This window comes from Biomphalaria glabrata, chromosome 4 (assembly GCF_947242115.1).
Source record: "Biomphalaria glabrata chromosome 4, xgBioGlab47.1, whole genome shotgun sequence".
Classification (NCBI taxonomy): Eukaryota; Metazoa; Mollusca; class Gastropoda; family Planorbidae; genus Biomphalaria; species Biomphalaria glabrata.
This window is the reverse complement of record NC_074714.1, coordinates 29,248,642-29,272,558: the sequence shown is the minus strand read 5'-3', so window position 1 is coordinate 29,272,558 and position 23,917 is coordinate 29,248,642. Positions and strand designations below refer to the sequence as shown.

The 23,917-nt window shown below is 39.1% G+C and overlaps 1 protein-coding gene across 5 annotated transcripts in view; it reads left to right on the top strand.

Annotated features, from left to right (window-relative positions):
• Positions 1–23,917, top strand: part of LOC106054183 (hepatocyte growth factor receptor-like) — a 191,692-nt gene that overhangs the window by 96,348 nt on the left and 71,427 nt on the right. For all 5 annotated transcript variants that reach the window (XR_008777362.1, XM_056025509.1, XM_056025507.1 and 2 more), the window contains 3 exons: positions 8,274–8,429; positions 18,394–18,493; positions 22,080–22,328. Coding sequence is in view for 4 of the 5 variants with exons in the window: in XM_056025509.1 (XP_055881484.1) it covers positions 8,274–8,429; positions 18,394–18,493; positions 22,080–22,328 (505 nt within the window). In the remaining variant the exon portion in view is untranslated. The remainder of the gene's footprint in view (positions 1–8,273; positions 8,430–18,393; positions 18,494–22,079; positions 22,329–23,917) is intronic.

Genomic DNA, 23,917 nt, shown 5'->3' with positions numbered 1-23,917 from the left:
TTAGCTATTTTGATTTGATAGCTTCATTCACACTATTTTTACATTGACACATTCGCTTTACTTATTACATTATTATTTCTTCTAATTGTTTACAAAACACTCTCAGTGACTATATCGAAAGTAATGCGCAAATAAAGACCCGCGGGTCGCGGGTAACATATGTCTAGTATATATATATTTTTACGAATCTCACTATCCAGGCTCTCTGCAAACTGCACCATACACCACCAACTTAAAGAACTTGACAAGTCAGGGCTCCAAAATAACGTAAAGGTTTAATGTCCATAAATAACAGCCAATACTGTACAATTGGCAGCACGTAGAACAGTACAAATAGCTCTGCGATAACAAATATCTCTCCGATAACACCGTTCCGCCGTATCATGTCTTGCACTGGCCTCTCCGTCTCGTTCCGGGCTTGCACTGGGTTCAACAGTTCGGGACTGACTTCACACACTTGGGCTCGATGTGTCGGACTCGATCACAGACCAAGATCAAGACGCCGTTCGTCTCAACTGTACTTGACAGTACTCCGCACTGAACCGTCGTAATGCTCCGTACAGAACCACACCGTTGAACTGTGCTGTAGTCGACCGTGTTCTGAACTCCTGTTGTGAACCCGCTTTCTGAACCTTGCTGTATTGAGCCCCTTTTCTCGACTGTCTTGACTGCGACACCTCCGCTCTTTATATAGGGTCCCTACTGGCCTTCTCGAACCGGACAGAACGCCGCTCGACGTTTCTAGGTGGTCAGATGACTACAACTCTCGTGACGCTCATGAGCTCTGTTCACGACGGCGATCCTTCCCGTACCGTCCTGTTGATACTCGACTCGGTTGACCGTCGTAGCTCGTCACGGTTGATCGCTCGTCTAGCGCTGGCCTGGGGCGAATTGCGTCGGCTGACTACACTCACACCACTACCCCCATCTGTGCCACCACCAAGTTTATAACAATATATATATATATATATATATATATATATATATATATATATAAGGATTAAAGACGCTTTTTTTGTTTTGTCTGTCAGTCTGTCTGTCCGTCATGTTAATAGCGAGGAAAAAAAAGACTAAAAGCTATTGAAAATCTGATTAATATTTAATTTCCCTTCCGAAATATTGCATTAGTTTTAAGTTTCTATAATAGATTGTTCCGGATGTTTGTATATATAGTGAGAGAAAATAAAAATTCCAGATTATTCAAATTCCGTAAAATAAATTTGTGGGATGGTTTGTTATGAAAATTAGATGTACCATAGCCTTATGGAGAGATTTTCAAACAATACTTTGGTGTTAGGAAGTTGTTTTCCTTAAATATCGGAACAGAATATTAACGATAATTAGATTTTCTAACGTTTTAGCTAGAAAGTTAAATGTAGAGTAAGAGAGAATTGCGATTTTACATAGAGTCAAAATATTTTTCATAAAAAATCCGGAACAATCAATTTTCGTAAATGAAAAAATTATTTGTTTTATTTATTAGAAGAGGGATTTCAAACATTTAATAGCGTTATTAGATTTTTCAAACAAAATTCGGATCATTTTTGGCGACGATTTGTAAGAAAATTAAGGTAATATAGGTCGATTTCTTTTTCGAAACAAAATCCGGAACATTCTTTACCGATTAAACAACTTTTATTATGTTTCGGCAAGAAAATTAACTGTAAAATAATTCAAAAAAGTTATTTTCAATAATCGTTTCTAGTAAATTACTTTCTTATTTTAAAATCCTGAACAACCTATTGTCGATATTTTTGAAAAAAAAAATATTTGACATAAATTTGTTTTAATTTAAGAATTCGGAACAATTGATATTGATAAATAAACTATAGTGACGTAGTATCAAAGAATATAAGTGTAATATTAGTCAATTATGCGATTTCAAACAATCCTTTGACATAATTTATTTTTTATAAAACAATATCCGGAACAACTTTATAGTTAATGAAATATAAATCAGTATAGATATTTTTATTTAGCATTTATATGCTATTTAGATTAAAAAACCGGAACAATATATTAAAGATCATGTGTTTCTTGCAACGTTTAAGCATGGAAATAAAATCTAATATAATTAGAAGAGCAAAAAAATATTCATTGGCATTGATTTGTTTTTTCACAAAACATCCAGAACAATCTATTATAGATACTTAAAACTATTGCAATATTTCTGAATGAAAAATTAAAGGTTAAATTTACAATAGCTATTGATAGTAATGGGGTCTGGGGAAGCGCTATGAGATCCGCCAGCGCGGGGCAAAGCCCAGCCGTCAAGCATTATTTCCGGTATTGAAAGCCTAAAAAATGCATATTCTGAGGTATCTGCAGTGCATTATTCTGCTATTAAAAAGTTTTATTTTAAAACCTGTGCTCTTTTTACTGACTTAGACCCTCCCGCGCCGTTCGGCTCATTGGGTGGCAAGCTGTTTTCACAAAAATCTGTCACTGACAATGTCTGAAGCCTCTTCCCACCTGCTCTGAGAATCTCTATAAAAGTGTGGCGTGAAGTTGTACTAGGACGTTCCTGTTTGCGATTTCCTCGTAATGGCCTCCATGTTATTGCAACTCTTATTATGCGTAATTCATTTTGTCGGAATACATGTCCTGCAAACCTCATGCGACGCTCTGTCACAACCTTACCAAGGGGTCGACTCCCAGTTCGGCATAGCATTTCCTTGATTGAGACCCTATCTCTATAACTAACTCCAAAAATCCGTCTTAGCCATCTTTGTTGTGTCACATTTAGTCCTTCTCAATTTCGGCAGATGACTATCCACTGCACTTTATTATTGGAGTCCAGCCACTGGTAGAAATTTTGTAACTCTCTTGGCTACACTATTGGAATTAGGTGACTGTAGTTTGCTTTAGATTTTATATCCAAAAGGGAAGTTTTATCGTCAAAATCATTTGTTGTGGGGTTTTAAACTAAAAAAATCTATGGAGGTATTTTTTAACTAATTCAAAACCTCATTTAGCTACTCTCGTAGAATTTGGTGAGTGTAGTTTGCTTTAGAATAATGTTGAAGAGGAGGTTTTAATATCAAAACTCTCTGTAGGGGGATTTTAAACTCAAAATATCTGAAGTAGTTTTAATTTTTTTAAAAAGCCCTCTGGAGGAGGGGTTTTAAACTCAAAACTCCCATTTGGCTTGGCTAAGCTCAAAGAATTTTAGTGTGTAATTTACATTTTTTTTATATTGAAGAGGTATGTTTTTTAGCATCAAACCCCAATGAAAAGGCCCTCTTTGGCTACGCTCATAGCAATTTGAGTGTGTAATTTGTTTTTTTTTATAGAAGAGGTATTCTTTCGCTTCAAACCCCGCTGAAGAGGGTTTAAACTTCAAATCCCTTTGATACTCTAAAAGATTTTTGAGTGTAAAATTTGCTTTTTTTTATATTGATGAGGTATTTTTTTTAGCTTCAAACAGCACAAGGGGGGGGGGGTTAAACTCCAAACTCAAAACCCCCTTTGGCTACACTCATAGAATTTGGAGTGTGTAATTTGCTTTTTTTATATTGACGAGGTATTTTTGAGCTTTTAAACCTCGCTGAAAGGGGGTTTAAACTCAAAACCCCTTTGGCTGCGCTGGGGAAAGTGATGGTTTAGTATTAAAATCTCACCTAGAATAAACAAAATCAAAGCAAAAAATCAGTCAACAAAGTCTGTCATAGCATTTTCAGTGTGTAATATGCTTTTTTATATTGAAGAGGGGGTTTTATAGTAAATTTCGGAAGGGGTTTTAAAATCAAAATATAAATCGAAACCCCAAACCCCCACCTGGCTACGCCCATGAAACATATTCTGCTTTTGCCAATTTCTCTTATAATATTGTTTGACTAGTAGAGTGTACATGTGCTGCTCATGAATATTAGCTTTTGGAGATCATTGTATGTTCATTATATAAGCATTTATATATTACTATACTAACATTTGTAGATTATTGTAGATCATCCTCATCATCATCATCATCATCAAACTCAAATCCTCTCTTGCAAAAGCCCGAGACAGAGACCCTGCTGTCTTGCGTAGTGCATAAATGTCGCCATACAGGTCGAGAAGTTAGGGTTTCCCAGACCTGTCGAGACGGAGTTCAGCAAGTCTGGGACAGTCAAACAGAAATTATAGGCACGGTTTCCTCTTCTTCCCCGCAGCGGGGGCACCGTGAATCGAAATTTGGCCATAGCCGTGAAAATATGACCCAACAAGACAATGGCCTGTCCTGCACTGTGCTATAATAGCTTGCTCAGGCCTGGACAGCCTCTACCACGGGGAAGTGCGGTCAGGGCGCTTCATGCGCTCCCAGACTCCACGGGCTTTTTGAGACTTGTCCAGGACTCAAACCACTTTTCCATTTCTGTTTTTTGAATTATAGCCAGAGCATGATGAAAACGTACAGCCTGTTCAGTGGGTGGAATTTGCACTCCCTGGTGGGCCAAGTCACACCTATGTGACTCGGTACTCACTTCATTATTACAGGGACGCCATAGCGTTGTTTTATGTTGTGTGAAGCCATGATGACAGTGTCGATATTGGGAGGCCATGGTCCGGGGCTTTGCAAAGCCTGTAGTACAGATTTTGAGTCAGTGACCACAACAATATGTGTTGCCCTCAAATTTCCCTCGCCGAGTTTTAAGGCTTCACAGACTGCCATGGTCTCCGCATCGAAACTGCAAACACTACCACATGGTCCAAAGATTTTGACTGAGTGAGAGCCAAGAAAGTCGATGTAGGCTCCATAGCCTGCTCTTCCAGAATCTATCGATGCCGACCCATCAGTTTATGCAAAAATAGCACTGGGCTTGAAGGTATTAATGGTCTCCAAAGTTAGATGAACGACTTAGCTTAGTGACATTAGAGTCTACTAGTTTCAAACGTATGTCTGGGGTCGTTGGGCGACACCAATGGTAAGGGGATGAAAACTTTGAATGTTTTGTTGGTTGGTGGAGAGGCCAGCTTTTTCAGATAGTCTAGTGGTATGATGCATAAAAGACTGCATCTGAATACGTCTTCTGCATCTCCAACCATCCACTAGTTTTCTAGCTGGGAAGTATTCATCCAGCCTTTTATAGCGCTCGAAGAAGGTCAGTACTGACCTTTCCCTCTTAAGGTTTAGTGGACCTGCATTAGCCATTATTTTAGCCGTATTGACTGGACTTGTCCTAAAGGTTCCACAGACAAGTCTTAGTGCTTGGGATTGTATTTTATCAAGTTGTTCAAGAGCAGTCCTAGAGCCATAAATTTGCACAGGTAGGCTGTAGTCTATCTGTGATCGGACTGGTCCTAAATACAGGGATCGGAGCATGTCTGCTCGGGCTCCCCACTTCGTGGATGCCAGCTTCCGCACAATGCAAAGTTTCCCTGAGGCCTTTCTTGCAACATCCTGGATGTGCTCACACATTTTTAGTTTGCGATCTAAAGTTAAAGGTACTTGGGTTGCTTTTCCATGCTGAGAGCCACTCCGTTGAGGGAGAGCCGGAAAGGTTGCCCGAGAATGCCAGTCCCGAGCGTGAACAGAGAATAGACCGTCTTGGAGGTGTTTATTTCTAGCCTCCATTTTTGTGTGCATGAGCAGAGCGTATGGAGATCTTCTTGCAACACTTTTTGTATAGAGGTTTCGCTCCTTCCGGATTTCCAAAGGACAAAATTATCAGCATATAGCAGCTTTTGGCATTTAAGCTGAGCCGGTAGGTCATTTATGAAGGCCGTGAGAAGGGCGCATGACAGGACGGAGCCCTGGGGGAAGCCGTGCTCGAGGGTCATTTCCCCTGAGACTTTTCCATACATTCTTGTTCTTATTGTACGCTCTTGTAGGAAGTCTCTAATCCAGTAATATATCCGTCCCTGCACCCCCACGGCTCTTATCTTATGAAGCAAACCAGGCCGCCATACTTTATCATATGCCTGTTTGAAGTCAATGAAAACTGCGTATGTGCTTTCGGTTCTTTGGAATTTATCTGCAACGCTATGCACAAAGATGTTGACTTGGTCTATAGCGGACATTCATGCCCTGAAACCAGCCTGTTCTGGAGCTATAAGACGGGCACTCTCAAGGTACCAAACCAGACGCTCATTTACCATTTTTTTCAGCCATCTTTCCCACACAAGATGTGAGTGAGATGGGTCTGTAACCCTCAGCAGTGGAAGCATCTTTTCCCTTTTTTGGTATAGGAATAATGGTGGCACGTTTCCAGGCCCTGGGCAGATGACCATCAGCCCAGGTTCTATTTACAAATGCCAAGAGTACGGCCCTTCCCATCCCCCTACATGCTTGAGCATTTCGGGGGTGATACCATCCGGCCCGTTAGCCTTTTTAAGCTGGCATTTCCTTATGGCAGCATTAAGCTCGCCTATCGAGAAGGGGGAGTTCATCGTTCCCTCAGCACTTTCGGTCTGTGGTTCCTTTCGGTCTTTTTTCATCAGCTTTGCGAAATTTATCAATGGCTTTGGACATTGGAGACTTCTTGGCAGCCTTGTTGATCTTAGCAAAATATTTGTTCAACAAGGTGGCAATTTTCTTCTTTGATGAAATGGTTACCCCACTGGGTGAAGATAATGGGGTTTTCGTACGACCAGCATTTTCGAGATTTCTCAGAAGACTCCAAGCCTTAGAGTTATCCCTTAGGTTTAACCTTGCACAGGTGTTGGTCCAACGTTCTCGTTTTTCCCTGTTAACAGACGTTTTGACTAGTTGGCTGAGTCTGTTGTATTTCTGCCTGAGTATTGGATTGTTTAGGTTCTTTTGGACCTTTTTGTATGCCCTTCTCCGAGCCATAACAAGTTTGTTGATTTCAACTGTCCAAATTTTTTAACTTTTTACAAGGGTAAGTTCTAGGAATAAACTTTTTAGCCATTCCCAGGATAACTGCTGTTATCTGAAGGTATAAGAGGTCGACAGAGCTAGACTCTACATGGATTTTTTTCAAGGGCATTGTCGACAGCTGTCTCATATCCTTTCCAATTAGCCTTATTATTGTAGATAGAATAAACTATAATCTAAAAAGTGTATTACTTAGTTTGCTTATACAATCATAAACCTTTTCGCGCGCAAAAAGACAAAAGATACCTTCCGATTACATTAACAGAGTAAGAATGATTTAAACACAGAAAAAGGGTATTCCCAAACTCAATTTCTAACGTTGTTTCTGTTCTTAACTTAGACGCAAGCTTACTATAATTTGTCTATATCTAGTTTGTTAGCGTTAATTTTGAAGAAATTATTTGGTTTGTTTCAGTGCACGCCTGTGCACTTCTAGTTTCTTTTTTCATCTCTACGTCCCACTTTTAAGCCCAGCCCCCTACGGCCCACAATATGTACAGCGCCTCCTTACCGCTCCCAGGGCCCCTCAATTTCACGAAATCGCCCCCGTTGAAGACCACTGGTCTAGTTATAGATTTATACCTACTCTTAACCAGGATTCGTTCCCGGGGAGGGGTGAGATTCAGGAGAATGGTATGGGATAAACAATATATATATATTTTAAATCTTATATTTCATTAGTTATACAGAACAACGAATCAATCTATAAGGTATATAAAGGAGGTATTGTCATTTTTTTAAAAGTAGTTTTGAAGCTTTTCTTGTTTGTATAAATTTTATTCCTCCTTTATGAAGCGAATTAAAATGTCTCATTCTATTTATTGTCCGTAATGCTTCACTATTGCTTCACTATTGCTTCACTAATGCTTCACTAATGCTTCACTAATGCTTCACTAATGCTTCACTAATGCTTCACTATTGCTAGAAGTCTGTCCACTGAGCTTGCACCAACAAATTGTTCTAGTACAGTTCAGCTCATTGCTACACAAGAAGGTGCACGCTCATATACAACTAGTAGTTGAAGTCTTTACTGAAATCATTTGACTCGAGTGCTGAAGTCGTGTTCAAAATAAAAAGACTAGCCTAACTTAATATTAAGATATTTAGATTTTGAGAAATATATAATGGTCAAACCAGAGTTTTCACTGCATTATGAAGTGTCTTTTTAAATATAAATAAGCTTTCAAATTTCTAGGAAAATTGTTAGATCCATTTTCAAAAAAACGTCCAGCCAAAGTCCACCCATTGGGTTCTTGAACTGACCAAAAGTTGGCAAGCTACTAGAAAAGTTCTTAGTTGTTCCAAATAATTTGTAATAAATAACTGAATGAAAGAGTTTTTATAAGTGGACGATTTTTAAATACTTTGTTAATGAGAAATAGCTTTAACTTTTATTGATGTATATTTCATGAAAGTGTGTCATCAAAAAAATGTTTGTTACTGTTTTATTTACCAGTACTTACCTTCAATGTTACATCCCGGAAAAAAAGCATCCGAATGAGCCAAAAGGAAATATCACCATTCAAATAGACGGCTTTGTACAAACCAAAGGATTTAAATTTAAACCAGACCCAATAGTTAAAGCAGTTCACCCAGCATCAACTCTGATGAGGTACTGTTTGCAGTTATTTGTGAATAAAATAGTTACTGCTACTAGTTGCTTGCGCTAGTTTTTAATGAAGAACTTGTCAAGCTGCTCGCGCTAGTTTTTAACATAGAACTTGTCAAGCTGCTCGCGCTAGTTTTTAATGAAGAACTTGTCAAGCTGCTCGCGGTAGTTTTTAACATAGAACTTGTCAAGCTGCTCGCGCTAGTTTTTAACATAGGACTTGTCAAGCTGCTCGCGCTAGTTTTTAACATAGAACTTGTCAAGCTGCTCGCGCTAGTTTTTAATGAAGAACTTGTCAAGCTGCTCGCGCTAGTTTTTAACATAGAACTTGTCAAGCTGCTCATGGTAGTTTTTAACATAGAACTTGTCAAGCTGCTCGCGCTAGTTTTTAACATAGAACTTGTCAAGCTGCTAGCGCTAGTTTTTAACATAGAACTTGTCAAGCTGCTCACGCTAGTTTTTAACATAGAACTTGTCAAGCTGCTCGCGCTAGTTTTTAACATAGAACTTGTCAAGCTGCTCGCGCTAGTTTTTAACATACAACTTGTCAAGCTGCTCACGCTAGTATTTAATTAAGAACTTGTCAAGCTGCTCGCGCTAGTTTTTAACATAGAACTTGTCAAGCTGCTCGCGCTAGTTTTTAATAAAGAACTTGTCAAGCTGCTCACGCTAGTTTTTAACAAAGAACTTGTCAAGCTGCTCGCGCTAGTTTTTAATGAAGAACTTGTCAAGCTGCTCACGCTAGTTTTTAACATAGAACTTGTCAAGCTGCTCACGCTAGTTTTTAATGAAGAACTTGTCAAGCTGCTCGCGCTAGTTTTTAACATAGAACTTGTCAAGCTGCTCACGCTAGTATTTAATGAAGAACTTGTCAAGCTACTCGCGCTAGTTTTTAACATAGAACTTGTCAAGCTGCTCGAGCTAGTTTTTAATGAAGAACTTGTCAAGCTGCTCGCGGTAGTTTTTAACATAGAACTTGTCAAGCTGCTCGCGCTAGTTTTTAACATAGAACTTGTCAAGCTGCTAGCGCTAGTTTTTAACATAGAACTTGTCAAGCTGCTCACGCTAGTTTTTAATGAAGAACTTGTCAAGCTGCTCGCGCTAGTTTTTAACATAGAACTTGTCAAGCTGCTCACGCTAGTATTTAATGAAGAACTTGTCAAGCTGCTCGCGCTAGTTTTTAACATAGAACTTGTCAAGCTGCTCGAGCTAGTTTTTAATGAAGAACTTGTCAAGCTGCTCGCGGTAATTTTTAACATAGAACTTGTCAAGCTGCTCGCACTAGTTTTTAACATAGAACTTGTCAAGCTGCTAGCGCTAGTTTTTAACATAGAACTTGTCAAGCTGCTCACGCTAGTTTTTAATGAAGAACTTGTCAAGCTGCTCGCGCTAGTTTTTAACATAGAACTTGTCAAGCTGCTCGCGCTAGTTTTTAACATAGAACTTGTCAAGCTGCTCGCGCTAGTTTTTAATGAAGAACTTGTCAAGCTGCTCACGCTAGTTTTTAACAAAGAACTTGTCAAGCTGCTCGCGCTAGTTTTTAATGAAGAACTTGTCAAGCTTCTCGCGCTAGTTTTTAATGAAGAACTTGTCAAGCTGCTCGCGCTAGTTTTTAACATAGAACTTGTCAAGCTGCTCGCGCAAGTTTTTAACATAGAACTTGTCAAGCTGCTCACGCTAGTTTTTAACATAGAACTTGTCAAGCTGCTCGCGCTAGTTTTTAACATAGAACTTGTCAAGCTGCTCGCGCTAGTTTTTAACATAGAACTTGTCAAGCTGCTAGCGCTAGTTTTTAACATAGAACTTGTCAAGCTGCTCGCGCTAGTTTTTAACATAGAACTTGTCAAGCTGCTCACGCTAGTTTTTAATGAAGAACTTGTCAAGCTGCTCGCGCTAGTTTTTAACATAGAACTTGTCAAGCTGCTCGCGCTAGTTTTTAACATAGAACTTGTCAAGCTGCTCGCGCTAGTTTTTAATGAAGAACTTGTCAAGCTGCTCACGCTAGTTTTTAACATAGAACTTGTCAAGCTGCTCGCGCTAGTTTTTAATAAAGAACTTGTCAAGCTGCTCACGCTAGTTTTTAACAAAGAACTTGTCAAGCTGCTCGCGCTAGTTTTTAATGAAGAACTTGTCAAGCTGCTCACGCTAGTTTTTAATGAAGAACTTGTCAAGCTGCTCGCGCTAGTTTTTAACATAGAACTTGTCAAGCTGCTCGCGCTAGTTTTTAACATAGAACTTGTCAAGCTGCTCGCGCTAGTTTTTAATGAAGAACTTGTCAAGCTGCTCACGCTAGTTTTTAACATAGAACTTGTCAAGCTGCTCGCGCTAGTTTTTAATAAAGAACTTGTCAAGCTGCTCACGCTAGTTTTTAACAAAGAACTTGTCAAGCTGCTCGCGCTAGTTTTTAATGAAGAACTTGTCAAGCTGCTCACGCTAGTTTTTAACATAGAACTTGTCAAGCTGCTCACGCTAGTTTTTAATGAAGAACTTGTCAAGCTGCTCGCGCTAGTTTTTAACATAGAACTTGTCAAGCTGCTCACGCTAGTATTTAATGAAGAACTTGTCAAGCTGCTCGCGCTAGTTTTTAACATAGAACTTGTCAAGCTGCTCGAGCTAGTTTTTAATGAAGAACTTGTCAAGCTGCTCGCGGTAGTTTTTAACATAGAACTTGTCAAGCTGCTCGCACTAGTTTTTAACATAGAACTTGTCAAGCTGCTAGCGCTAGTTTTTAACATAGAACTTGTCAAGCTGCTCACGCTAGTTTTTAATGAAGAACTTGTCAAGCTGCTCGCGCTAGTTTTTAACATAGAACTTGTCAAGCTGCTCGCGCTAGTTTTTAACATAGAACTTGTCAAGCTGCTCGCGCTAGTTTTTAATGAAGAACTTGTCAAGCTGCTCACGCTAGTTTTTAACAAAGAACTTGTCAAGCTGCTCGCGCTAGTTTTTAATGAAGAACTTGTCAAGCTGCTCGCGCTAGTTTTTAATGAAGAACTTGTCAAGCTGCTCGCGCTAGTTTTTAACATAGAACTTGTCAAGCTGCTCGCGCAAGTTTTTAACATAGAACTTGTCAAGCTGCTCACGCTAGTTTTTAACATAGAACTTGTCAAGCTGCTCGCGCTAGTTTTTAACATAGAACTTGTCAAGCTGCTCGCGCTAGTTTTTAACATAGAACTTGTCAAACTGCTAGCGCTAGTTTTTAACATAGAACTTGTCAAGCTGCTCGCGCTAGTTTTTAACATAGAACTTGTCAAGCTGCTCACGCTAGTTTTTAATGAAGAACTTGTCAAGCTGCTCGCGCTAGTTTTTAACATAGAACTTGTCAAGCTGCTCGCGCTAGTTTTTAACATAGAACTTGTCAAGCTGCTCGCGCTAGTTTTTAATGAAGAACTTGTCAAGCTGCTCACGCTAGTTTTTAACAAAGAACTTGTCAAGCTGCTCGCGCTAGTTTTTAACATAGAACTTGTCAAGCTGCTCGCGCTAGTTTTTAATGAAGAACTTGTCAAGCTGCTCGCGCTAGTTTTTAATGAAGAACTTGTCAAGCTGCTCGCGCTAGTTTTTAACATAAAACTTGTCAAGCTGCTCGCGCTAGTTTTTAACATAGAACTTGTCAAGCTGCTCACGCTAGTTTTTAACATAGAACTTGTCAAGCTGCTCGCGCTAGTTTTTAACATAGAACTTGTCAAGCTGCTCGCGCTAGTTTTTAACATAGAACTTGTCAAGCTGCTCACGCTAGTTTTTAATGAAGAACTTGTCAAGCTGCTCGCGCTAGTTTTTAACATAGAACTTGTCAAGCTGCTCGCGCTAGTTTTTAATGAAGAACTTGTCAAGCTGCGCGCGCTAGTTTTTAATAAAGAACTTGTCAAGCTGCTCGCGCTAGTTTTTAACATAGAACTTGTCAAGCTGCTCGCGGTAGTTTTTAACATAGAACTTGTCAAGCTGCTCACGCTAGTTTTTAATGAAGAACTTGTCAAGCTGCTCGCGCTAGTTTTTAACATAGAACTTGTCAAGCTGCTCGCGCTAGTTTTTAACATAGAACTTGTCAAGCTGCTCACGCTAGTATTTAATGAAGAACTTGTCAAGCTGCTCGCGCTAGTTTTTAACATAGAACTTGTCAAGCTGCTCGCGCTAGTTTTTAATGAAGAACTTGTCAAGCTGCTCGCGCTAGTTTTTAACATAGAACTTGTCAAGCTGCTCGCGGTAGTTTTTAACATAGAACTTGTCAAGCTGCTCGCGCTAGTTTTTAACATAGAACTTGTCAAGCTGCTAGCGCTAGTTTTTAACATAGAACTTGTCAAGCTGCTCGCGCTAGTTTTTAACATAGAACTTGTCAAGCTGCTCACGCTAGTTTTTAATGAAGAACTTGTCAAGCTGCTCGCGCTAGTTTTTAACATAGAACTTGTCAAGCTGCTCGCGCTAGTTTTTAACATAGAACTTGTCAAGCTGCTCGCGCTAGTTTTTAATGAAGAACTTGTCAAGCTGCTCACGCTAGTTTTTAACAAAGAACTTGTCAAGCTGCTCGCGCTAGTTTTTAACATAGAACTTGTCAAGCTGCTCGCGCTAGTTTTTAATGAAGAACTTGTCAAGCTGCTCACGCTAGTTTTTAACATAGAACTTGTCAAGCTGCTCACGCTAGTTTTTAATAAAGAACTTGTCAAGCTGCTCACGCTAGTTTTTAACATAGAACTTGTCAAGCTGCTAGCGGTAGTTTTTAACATAGAACTTGTCAAGCTGCTCACGCTAGTTTTTAACATAGAACTTGTCAAGCTGCTCGCGCTAGTTTTTAACATATAACTTGTCAAGCTGCTCGCGCTAGTTTTTAACATAGAACTTGTCAAGCTGCTCGCGCTAGTTTTTAATGAAGAACTTGTCAAGCTGCTCACGCTAGTTTTTAACAAAGAACTTGTCAAGCTGCTCGCGCTAGTTTTTAACATAGAACTTGTCAAGCTGCTCGCGCTAGTTTTTAATGAAGAACTTGTCAAGCTGCTCGCGCTAGTTTTTAATGAAGAACTTGTCAAGCTGCTCGCGCTAGTTTTTAACATAGAACTTGTCAAGCTGCTCGCGCTAGTTTTTAATGAAGAACTTGTCAAGCTGCTCACGCTAGTTTTTAACAAAGAACTTGTCAAGCTGCTCGCGCTAGTTTTTAATGAAGAACTTGTCAAGCTGCTCGCGCTAGTTTTTAATGAAGAACTTGTCAAGCTGCTCGCGCTAGTTTTTAACATAGAACTTGTCAAGCTGCTCGCACAAGTTTTTAACATAGAACTTGTCAAGCTGCTCACGCTAGTTTTTAACATAGAACTTGTCAAGCTGCTCGCGCTAGTTTTTAACATAGAACTTGTCAAGCTGCTCGCGCTAGTTTTTAACATAGAACTTGTCAAACTGCTAGCGCTAGTTTTTAACATAGAACTTGTCAAGCTGCTCGCGCTAGTTTTTAACATAGAACTTGTCAAGCTGCTCACGCTAGTTTTTAATGAAGAACTTGTCAAGCTGCTCGCGCTAGTTTTTAACATAGAACTTGTCAAGCTGCTCGCGCTAGTTTTTAACATAGAACTTGTCAAGCTGCTCGCGCTAGTTTTTAATGAAGAACTTGTCAAGCTGCTCACGCTAGTTTTTAACAAAGAACTTGTCAAGCTGCTCGCGCTAGTTTTTAACATAGAACTTGTCAAGCTGCTCGCGCTAGTTTTTAATGAAGAACTTGTCAAGCTGCTCGCGCTGCTAGTTTTTAATGAAGAACTTGTCAAGCTGCTCGCGCTAGTTTTTAACATAAAACTTGTCAAGCTGCTCGCGCTAGTTTTTAACATAGAACTTGTCAAGCTGCTCACGCTAGTTTTTAACATAGAACTTGTCAAGCTGCTCGCGCTAGTTTTTAACATAGAACTTGTCAAGCTGCTCGCGCTAGTTTTTAACATAGAACTTGTCAAGCTGCTCACGCTAGTTTTTAATGAAGAACTTGTCAAGCTGCTCGCGCTAGTTTTTAACATAGAACTTGTCAAGCTGCTCGCGCTAGTTTTTAATGAAGAACTTGTCAAGCTGCGCGCGCTAGTTTTTAATAAAGAACTTGTCAAGCTGCTCGCGCTAGTTTTTAACATAGAACTTGTCAAGCTGCTCGCGGTAGTTTTTAACATAGAACTTGTCAAGCTGCTCACGCTAGTTTTTAATGAAGAACTTGTCAAGCTGCTCGCGCTAGTTTTTAACATAGAACTTGTCAAGCTGCTCGCGCTAGTTTTTAACATAGAACTTGTCAAGCTGCTCACGCTAGTATTTAATGAAGAACTTGTCAAGCTGCTCGCGCTAGTTTTTAACATAGAACTTGTCAAGCTGCTCGCGCTAGTTTTTAATGAAGAACTTGTCAAGCTGCTCGCGCTAGTTTTTAACATAGAACTTGTCAAGCTGCTCGCGGTAGTTTTTAACATAGAACTTGTCAAGCTGCTCGCGCTAGTTTTTAACATAGAACTTGTCAAGCTGCTAGCGCTAGTTTTTAACATAGAACTTGTCAAGCTGCTCGCGCTAGTTTTTAACATAGAACTTGTCAAGCTGCTCACGCTAGTTTTTAATGAAGAACTTGTCAAGCTGCTCGCGCTAGTTTTTAACATAGAACTTGTCAAGCTGCTCGCGCTAGTTTTTAACATAGAACTTGTCAAGCTGCTCGCGCTAGTTTTTAATGAAGAACTTGTCAAGCTGCTCACCGTAGTTTTTAACAAAGAACTTGTCAAGCTGCTCGCGCTAGTTTTTAACATAGAACTTGTCAAGCTGCTCGCGCTAGTTTTTAATGAAGAACTTGTCAAGCTGCTCACGCTAGTTTTTAACATAGAACTTGTCAAGCTGCTCACGCTAGTTTTTAATGAAGAACTTGTCAAGCTGCTCACGCTAGTTTTTAACATAGAACTTGTCAAGCTGCTAGCGGTAGTTTTTAACATAGAACTTGTCAAGCTGCTCACGCTAGTTTTTAACATAGAACTTGTCAAGCTGCTCGCGCTAGTTTTTAACATAGAACTTGTCAAGCTGCTCGCGCTAGTTTTTAACATAGAACTTGTCAAGCTGCTCGCGCTAGTTTTTAATGAAGAACTTGTCAAGCTGCTCACGCTAGTTTTTAACAAAGAACTTGTCAAGCTGCTCGCGCTAGTTTTTAACATAGAACTTGTCAAGCTGCTCGCGCTAGTTTTTAATGAAGAACTTGTCAAGCTGCTCGCGCTAGTTTTTAATGAAGAACTTGTCAAGCTGCTCGCGCTAGTTTTTAACATAGAACTTGTCAAGCTGCTCGCGCTAGTTTTTAATGAAGAACTTGTCAAGCTGCTCGCGCTAGTTTTTAACATAGAACTTGTCAAGCTGCTCATGGTAGTTTTTAACATAGAACTTGTCAAGCTGCTCGCGCTAGTTTTTAACATAGAACTTGTCAAGCTGCTAGCGCTAGTTTTTAACATAGAACTTGTCAAGCTGCTAACGCTAGTTTTTAACATAGAACTTGTCAAGCTGCTCGCGCTAGTTTTTAACATAGAACTTGTCAAGCTGCTCGCGCTAGTTTTTAACATAGAACTTGTCAAGCTGCTCACGCTAGTATTTAATGAAGAACTTGTCAAGCTGCTCGCGCTAGTTTTTAACATAGAACTTGTCAAGCTGCTCGCGGTAGTTTTTAACATAGAACTTGTCAAGCTGCTAGCGCTAGTTTTTAACATAGAACTTGTCAAGCTGCTCGCGCTAGTTTTTAACATAGAACTTGTCAAGCTGCTCGCGCTAGTTTTTAATGAAGAACTTTTCAAGCTGCTCACGCTAGTTTTTAACAAAGAACTTGTCAAGCTGCTCGCGCTAGTTTTTAATGAAGAACTTGTCAAGCTGCTCACGCTAGTTTTTAACAAAGAACTTGTCAAGCTGCTCGCGCTAGTTTTTAATGAAGAACTTGTCAAGCTGCTCACGCTAGTTTTTAACATAGAACTTGTCAAGCTGCTCACGCTAGTTTTTAATGAAGAACTTGTCAAGCTGCTCGCGCTAGTTTTTAACATAGAACTTGTCAAGCTGCTCGCGCAAGTTTTTAATGAAGAACTTGTCAAGCTGCTCGCGCTAGTTTTTAACATAGAACTTGTCAAGCTGCTCGCGGTAGTTTTTAACATAGAACTTGTCAAGCTGCTCGCGCTAGTTTTTAACATAGAACTTGTCAAGCTGCTAGCGCTAGTTTTTAACATAAAACTTGTCAAGCTGCTCGCGCTAGTTTTTAACATAGAACTTGTCAAGCTGCTCACGCTAGTTTTTAATGAAGAACTTGTCAAGCTGCTCGAGCTAGTTTTTAACATAGAACTTGTCAAGCTGCTCGCGCTAGTTTTTAACATAGAACTTGTCAAGCTGCTCGCGCTAGTTTTTAATGAAGAACTTGTCAAGCTGCTCACGCTAGTTTTTAACAAAGAACTTGTCAAGCTGCTCGCGCTAGTTTTTAACATAGAACTTGTCAAGCTGCTCGCGCTAGTTTTTAATGAAGAACTTGTCAAGCTGCTCACGCTAGTTTTTAACATAGAACTTGTCAAGCTGCTCACGCTAGTTTTTAATGAAGAACTTGTCAAGCTGCTCACGCTAGTTTTTAACATAGAACTTGTCAAGCTGCTAGCGGTAGTTTTTAACATAGAACTTGTCAAGCTGCTCACGCTAGTTTTTAACATAGAACTTGTCAAGCTGCTCGCGCTAGTTTTTAACATAGAACTTGTCAAGCTGCTCGCGCTAGTTTTTAACATAGAACTTGTCAAGCTGCTCGCGCTAGTTTTTAATGAAGAACTTGTCAAGCTGCTCACGCTAGTTTTTAACAAAGAACTTGTCAAGCTGCTCGCTCTAGTTTTTAACATAGAACTTGTCAAGCTGCTCGCGCTAGTTTTTAATGAAGAACTTGTCAAGCTGCTCGCGCTAGTTTTTAATGAAGAACCTTTCAAGCTGCTCGCGCTAGTTTTTAACATAGAACTTGTCAAGCTGCTCGCGCTAGTTTTTAATGAAGAACTTGTCAAGCTGCTCGCGCTAGTTTTCACATAGAACTTGTCAAGCTGCTAGCGCTAGTTTTTAACATAGAACTTGTCAAGCTGCTCACGCTAGTTTTTAACATAGAACTTGTCAAGCTGCTCGCGCTAGTTTTTAACATAGAACTTGTCAAGCTGCTCACGCTAGTATTTAATGAAGAACTTGTCAAGCTGCTCGCGCTAGTTTTTAACATAGAACTTGTCAAGCTGCTCGCGCTAGTTTTTAATGAAGAACTTGTCAAGCTGCTCGCGCTAGTTTTTAACATAGAACTTGTCAAGCTGCTAGCGCTAGTTTTTAACATAGAACTTGTCAAGCTGCTCGCGCTAGTTTTTAATGAAGAACTTGTCAAGCTGCTCACGCTAGTTTTTAATGAAGAACTTGTCAAGCTGCTCACACTAGTTTTTAATGAAGAACTTGTCAAGCTGCTCACGCTAGTTTTTAACATAGAACTTGTCAAGCTGCTCACGCTAGTTTTTAATGAAGAACTTGTCAAGCTGCTCGCGCTAGTTTTTAATGAAGAACTTGTCAAGCTGCTCACTCTAGTTTTTAACAAAGAACTTGTTAAGCTGCTCACGCTAGTTTTTAACATAGAACTTGTCAAGTTGCTCACGCTAGTTCTTAACATAAAACTTGTCAAGCTGCTCGCGCTAGTTTTTAATGAAGAACTTGTCAAGCTGCTCACGCTAGTTTTTAATGAAGAACTTGTCAAGCTGCTCACACTAGTTTTTAATGAAGAACTTGTCAAGCTGCTCACGCTAGTTTTTAACATAGAACTTGTCAAGCTGCTCACGCTAGTTTTTAACATAGAACTTGTCAAGCTGCTCACGCTAGTTTTTAACATAGAACTTGTCAAGCTGCTCGCGCTAGTTTTTAATGAAGAACTTGTCAAGCTGCTCACGCTAGTTTTTAAGAAACACATTCATTGTTCCTGGTTGAAGTGATTTTATTGTCTCCTTTGTTCTCCAATCTTTGTCCTCAGCGGAGGAAGTAATGTCAACATATTAGGAAGTCATTTGAACAGCATCCAATGTCCACGTCTGTCTATAACAGTCAACGATGTGAACACTAACAACAGTTTTGTAAGTACTCGTCCTAATGACCATACCATCGTTAAGATTTCGATACATCTCTATTACAGAACTATATAAGTATATTAAGTATATTAAGACTAAAATATATACTGTCTTTATTTCGACCAAAACCATTTTTTTAATTCTTCAATGGAACGGCCTACACTAAAACCCTTCTTACCACACCCACACACGTTTTATTTTACCACATTCACATACGTTTTATCTTACCACACCCACACACGTTTTATCTTACCACACCCACACACGTTTTATCTTACCACACCCAAACACGTTTTATCTTATCACACACACACGTTTTATCTTACCACACCCACACACGTTTTATTTTACCACACTCACACACGTTTTATCTTATCACACACACACGTTTTATCTTACCACACCCACACACGTTTTATCTTATCACACACACACACGTTTTATCTTATCACACACACACGTTTTATCTTACCACACCCACACACGTTTTATTTTACCACACCCACACACGTTTTATCTTATCACACACACACGTTTTATCTTACCACACCCACACACGTTTTATCTTATCACACACACACACGTTTTATCTTATCACACCCACACACGTTTTATCTTACCACACCCACACACGCTTTATTTTACCACACCCACACACGTTTTATCTTATCACACCCACACACGTTTTATCTTACCACACCCACACACGTTTTATTTTACCACACCCACACACGTTTTATCTTATCACACACACACGTTTTATCTTACCACACCCACACACGTTTTATCTTACCACACCCACACACGTTTTATCTTACCACACCCACACAATTAGAAACCTTGATTTCTACAATTCCTTACGAGGGAAATACTTTGGCTTTGCTCCACCTTGCCCCACCATGCTCCACCGTGCTCCACCTATGTCCTTTTACTGTAATCTCTCTCCTGAGTGCTGAGTTGTTAAGCTCAGAAGAATGCCTGAATGTATCAGTGTACTTCTACACTCACGGTTGCCTGAATGTATCAGTGTACTTCTACACTCACTGTTGCCTGAATGTATCAATGTACTTCTACACTCACGGTTGCCTGAATGTATCAGTGTGCTTCTACACTCACGGTTGCCTGAATGTATCAGTGTACTTCTACACTCACGGTTGCCTGAATGTATCAATGTACTTCTACACTCACGGTTGCCTGAATGTATCAGTGTACTTCTACACTCACGGTTGCCTGAATGTATCAGTGTACTTCTACACTCACGGTTGCCTGAATGTATCAGTGTACTTCTACACTCACGGTTGCCTGAATGTATCAGTGTACTTCTACACTCACGGTTGCCTGAATGTATCAGTGTGCTTCTACACTCACGGTTGCCTGAATGTATCAGTGAACTTCTACACTCACGGTTGCCTGAATGTATCAGTGTACTTCTACACTCACGGTTGCCTGAATGTATCAGTGTACTTCTACACTCACACAAGATATTAATAATTAGATGAAGTAAAAAGACTGAGTCAGCTTCCATTAAATAGTTATTGAACAATTGAATGCAAAACGGGAACTGTCTTCTTTGCACTATTTGTTGTAACTCTAAAGTGATCATTGCAAGATCACCAATTATACTTTGCATTAATGGTTTTCAGTTGGGTTTTTCTAAACCTAAAGCTGTTCTTATTTCTTAATATTAAAATATTAACAATGACTGTTAAAGAAGTTTATTAGTGATACATTCCCTATCCCCCTCCCTCTCTCTCTCTTTCTGAGACTTATTAAACTTAGATCATCACGCGGCACATCGGGCGGCAAGCTGTCTCCACAAATATCTGTCACTGGCCATGTCTTAAGCCTCTCTCCACCTGGTGTCCACTGTTCTGAGGACCTCCAAAAAGGTGTAGCGCCAAGTGATATGAGGACGTCGCTGTTTGCACTTTACTCGTACTGACCTCCATAGCATTGCAACTCTTGGTCTGCGTATCCATTTGGTTGGAGAACATGTTTCGCAAAACCTCATGCGACGCTCTGTCATAACCTCACTAAATGGTCGACTTACAGTTCGGCATAGGATTTCCTTATTTGAGACCCAATCTATAAATCTGTCTTAGCCATTTTTGTTGAGCCACATTTAGTCTTTTCTCAATTTTTGCTTGGCAGATGACTTCCATGTCTTGCATGTTGCTCTTGGGATGACGATTATGTTAATTAGGTGTATTTTTGTCTCAAGACAAATAGCTTAAAAAGTTTCCCTTTCAGACCGTGTTTTCTTTAGAGCAGATGATGTAAAGGTCTGTGGCCTATGCCTAACGAGGGTGTCATGTAGCCAGCACAGCGACCAACCGCCAATACTTTTCCTCAGCTAATGTCATCCATTAAAGCTGGATGGACTTAAAGGCGTCCAAATATCCCGAAATTAAAAATCCCTGTTGTAGGCCACATGTCCAAAAGGAGATCTAAAAAGAAGTCGCAGGCCACAGGTCTGAAAGGAGATCTAAAAAGAAGTCGTAGAACACAGGCCTGATAGGGGAACTAAAAAGAAGTTGTAGGTCACATGTGTGAAAGGGGAACTAAAAAGAAGTTGTAGGCCACAGGTCTGAAAGATCCAAAAGAGGTCATAGGCCACAGGTGTGAAATGAGATATAAAAAGAAGTCGTAGGCCACAGGTGTGAAAGGGGAACTAAAAATAAGTTGTAGGCCACAGGTGTGAAAGGGGAACTAAAAATAAGTTGTAGGTCACATGTCTGAAAGGGGAACTAAATAGAAGTCGTAGGCCACAGGTGTGAAAGGAGATATAAAAACAAGTTGTAGGCCACATGTCTGAAAGGGGAACTAAATAGAAGTCGTAGGCCACAGGTGTGAAAGGAGATATAAAAACAAGTTGTAGGCCACATGTCTGAAAGGGGAACTAAATAGAAGTCGTAGGCCACAGGTGTGAAAGGAGATATAAAAACAAGTTGTAGGCCACATGTCTGAAAGGGGAACTAAAAGTAAGCGGAAATGAGTAAAGCAATTTTTTTTAAGTTGACTTCATAGACATAAATAAATATAGACTGGAAAAAGGAAATAACTTCATGTAATTTGAAAACATGTATATCTATTGTTTTCGGATTTCCGAATTCTGAAAAGTTTCATGATCTCCAGTCTTAGAGATTAAACAAAACTATACTGCTCATAAATGCTGTATAAAAAAGTACACAAAATTGCAAGTCACAAATTTTCGTTTCATAAAACTCTTTTATCGGCCAGTCTATATTTATTTATGTCTATGGTTGACTTCTTTAAAAATACAGGAAGTCCTAGTTTTGTCTTACTTCTATTTATACTTTATATTTAGAATGCGGATTTTAAGGAAATACCGAAAATAAAATACATATATTTAATAGAAACTGCGGACTTCAGATTGCGAATCTGTCACACCCGCGTTTTAGCAAGCACCAAAGAGGCAAAACGAACATTTGTACGAATTTTAATATTTAAGAGATCTCTAGATGCATAAGTCAGTCAGTGAGTGGTATTTTACAAAAATAATATAGACTGGACTGTTTTCTCTATCATGTTTCCTGATCCTCGTAGAATATTGTGTGTCCTTTGATTTCAGATGTCTGTAGAGCGGTGTAATACTCCAACCAGTTCAGAACATGTGGAATGTAAAACTCCTTCCATTAAGTCAGAGGCCATTAAATATTTGGAAGAGAAAGAATTTCTCTATGGTACAGTTTCAATCTACACAGATACTAAACATTTTGAGCTGAAAGAATCACAAATTAAAATCTACAGGGATCCAGAGTTCAATTACACTAAATATACTTCAGAACAGTTACAAAAAACAAAGGAATTAAAAATACAGGTAAAATGTTTTATTTATAATGAACACTATAGTTTCCCAAACTGTGTCCAGCAAAACTCTAATGTCGCATGAGGCCTGAATAGGTGTGTCCACGAACTACTGGAATAAGTAACTAGTAGACCACTACGTGAAGTAATATTTCTAACAAAATAAAAAAAGTGTTCCGCTAAATACTCAGAATGTTCAAAGTGTTCCGCAAAATACTAAGCATGTTCAAAGTGTTCCGCTAAATACTCAGAATGTTTGATGTGTTAAGCTAAATACTCAGAATGTTTGATGTGTTCCGCTAAATACTCAGAATGTTCAAAGTGTTCCGCTAAATACTCAGAATGTTTGAAGTATTCCGCTAAATACTCAGAATGTTTTAAATGTTCCGCTAAATACTCAGTATGTTCTAAGTGTTCCGCTAAATACTCAGAACGTTTGAAGTGTTCCGTTAAATACTCAGAACGTTTGAAGTGTTCCGCTAAATACTCAGAATGTTCAAAGTGTTCCACTAAATACTTAGAATGTTCAAAGTGTTTCACTAAATACTTAGAATGTTCAAAGTGTTTCACTTTGTTTTCACTAAATACTTAGAATGTTCGGAGTCTTCCACTAAATACTTAGAATGTTCAAAGTATTCCACTAAATACTTAGAATGTTCGGAGTCTTCCACTAAATACTTAGAACGTTCGGAGTATTCCACTAAATACTTAGAATGTTCGGAGTGTTCCATTAAATAATTAAAATGTTCGGAGTGTTCCACTAAATACTTACAATGTTCGGAGTGTTCCACTAAATACTTAGAATGTTTGGAGTGTTCCACTAAATACTTAGAATGTTCGGAGTGTTCCACTAAATACTTAGAATGTTCGGAGTGTTCCACTAAAAAATTAGAATATTCAACGTGTTCCACTAAATAATAAGAATGTTCGGAGTGTTCCACTAAATAATTAGAATATTCAACGTGTTCCACTAAATAATTAGAATGTTCGGAGTGTTCCACTAAATACTTAGAATGTTCGGAGTGTTCCACTAAATACTTAGAATGTTCGGAGTGTTCCACTAAATACTTAGAATGTTCGGAGTGTTCCACTAAATACTTAGAAAGTTCGGAGTGTTCCACTAAATAATTAGAATGTTCGGAGTGTTCCACTAAATACTTAGAATGTTCAAAGTGTTCCACTAAATACTTAGAATATTTGAAGTGTTCCACTAAATACTTAGAATGTTCAAAGTGTTCCACTAAATACTTAGAATATTTCAAGTGTTCCACTACATACTTAGACTTTCAAGGTGTTCCACTAAATACTTAGAATATTTGAAGTGTTCCACTAAATACTTAGAATGTTTGAAGTGTTCCACTAAATACTTAGAATGTTCAAAGTGTTCCACTAAATACTTAGAATATTTGAAGTGTTCCACTAAATACTTAGAATGTTCAAAGTGTTCCACTAAATACTTAGAATGTTTAAAGTGTTCCACTACATACTTAGACTTTCAAGGTGTTCCACTAAATACTTAGAATGTTTAAAGTGTTCCACTAAATACTTAGAATGTTCAAAGTGTTCCACTAAATACTTAGAATGTTCGGAGTGTTCCGCTAA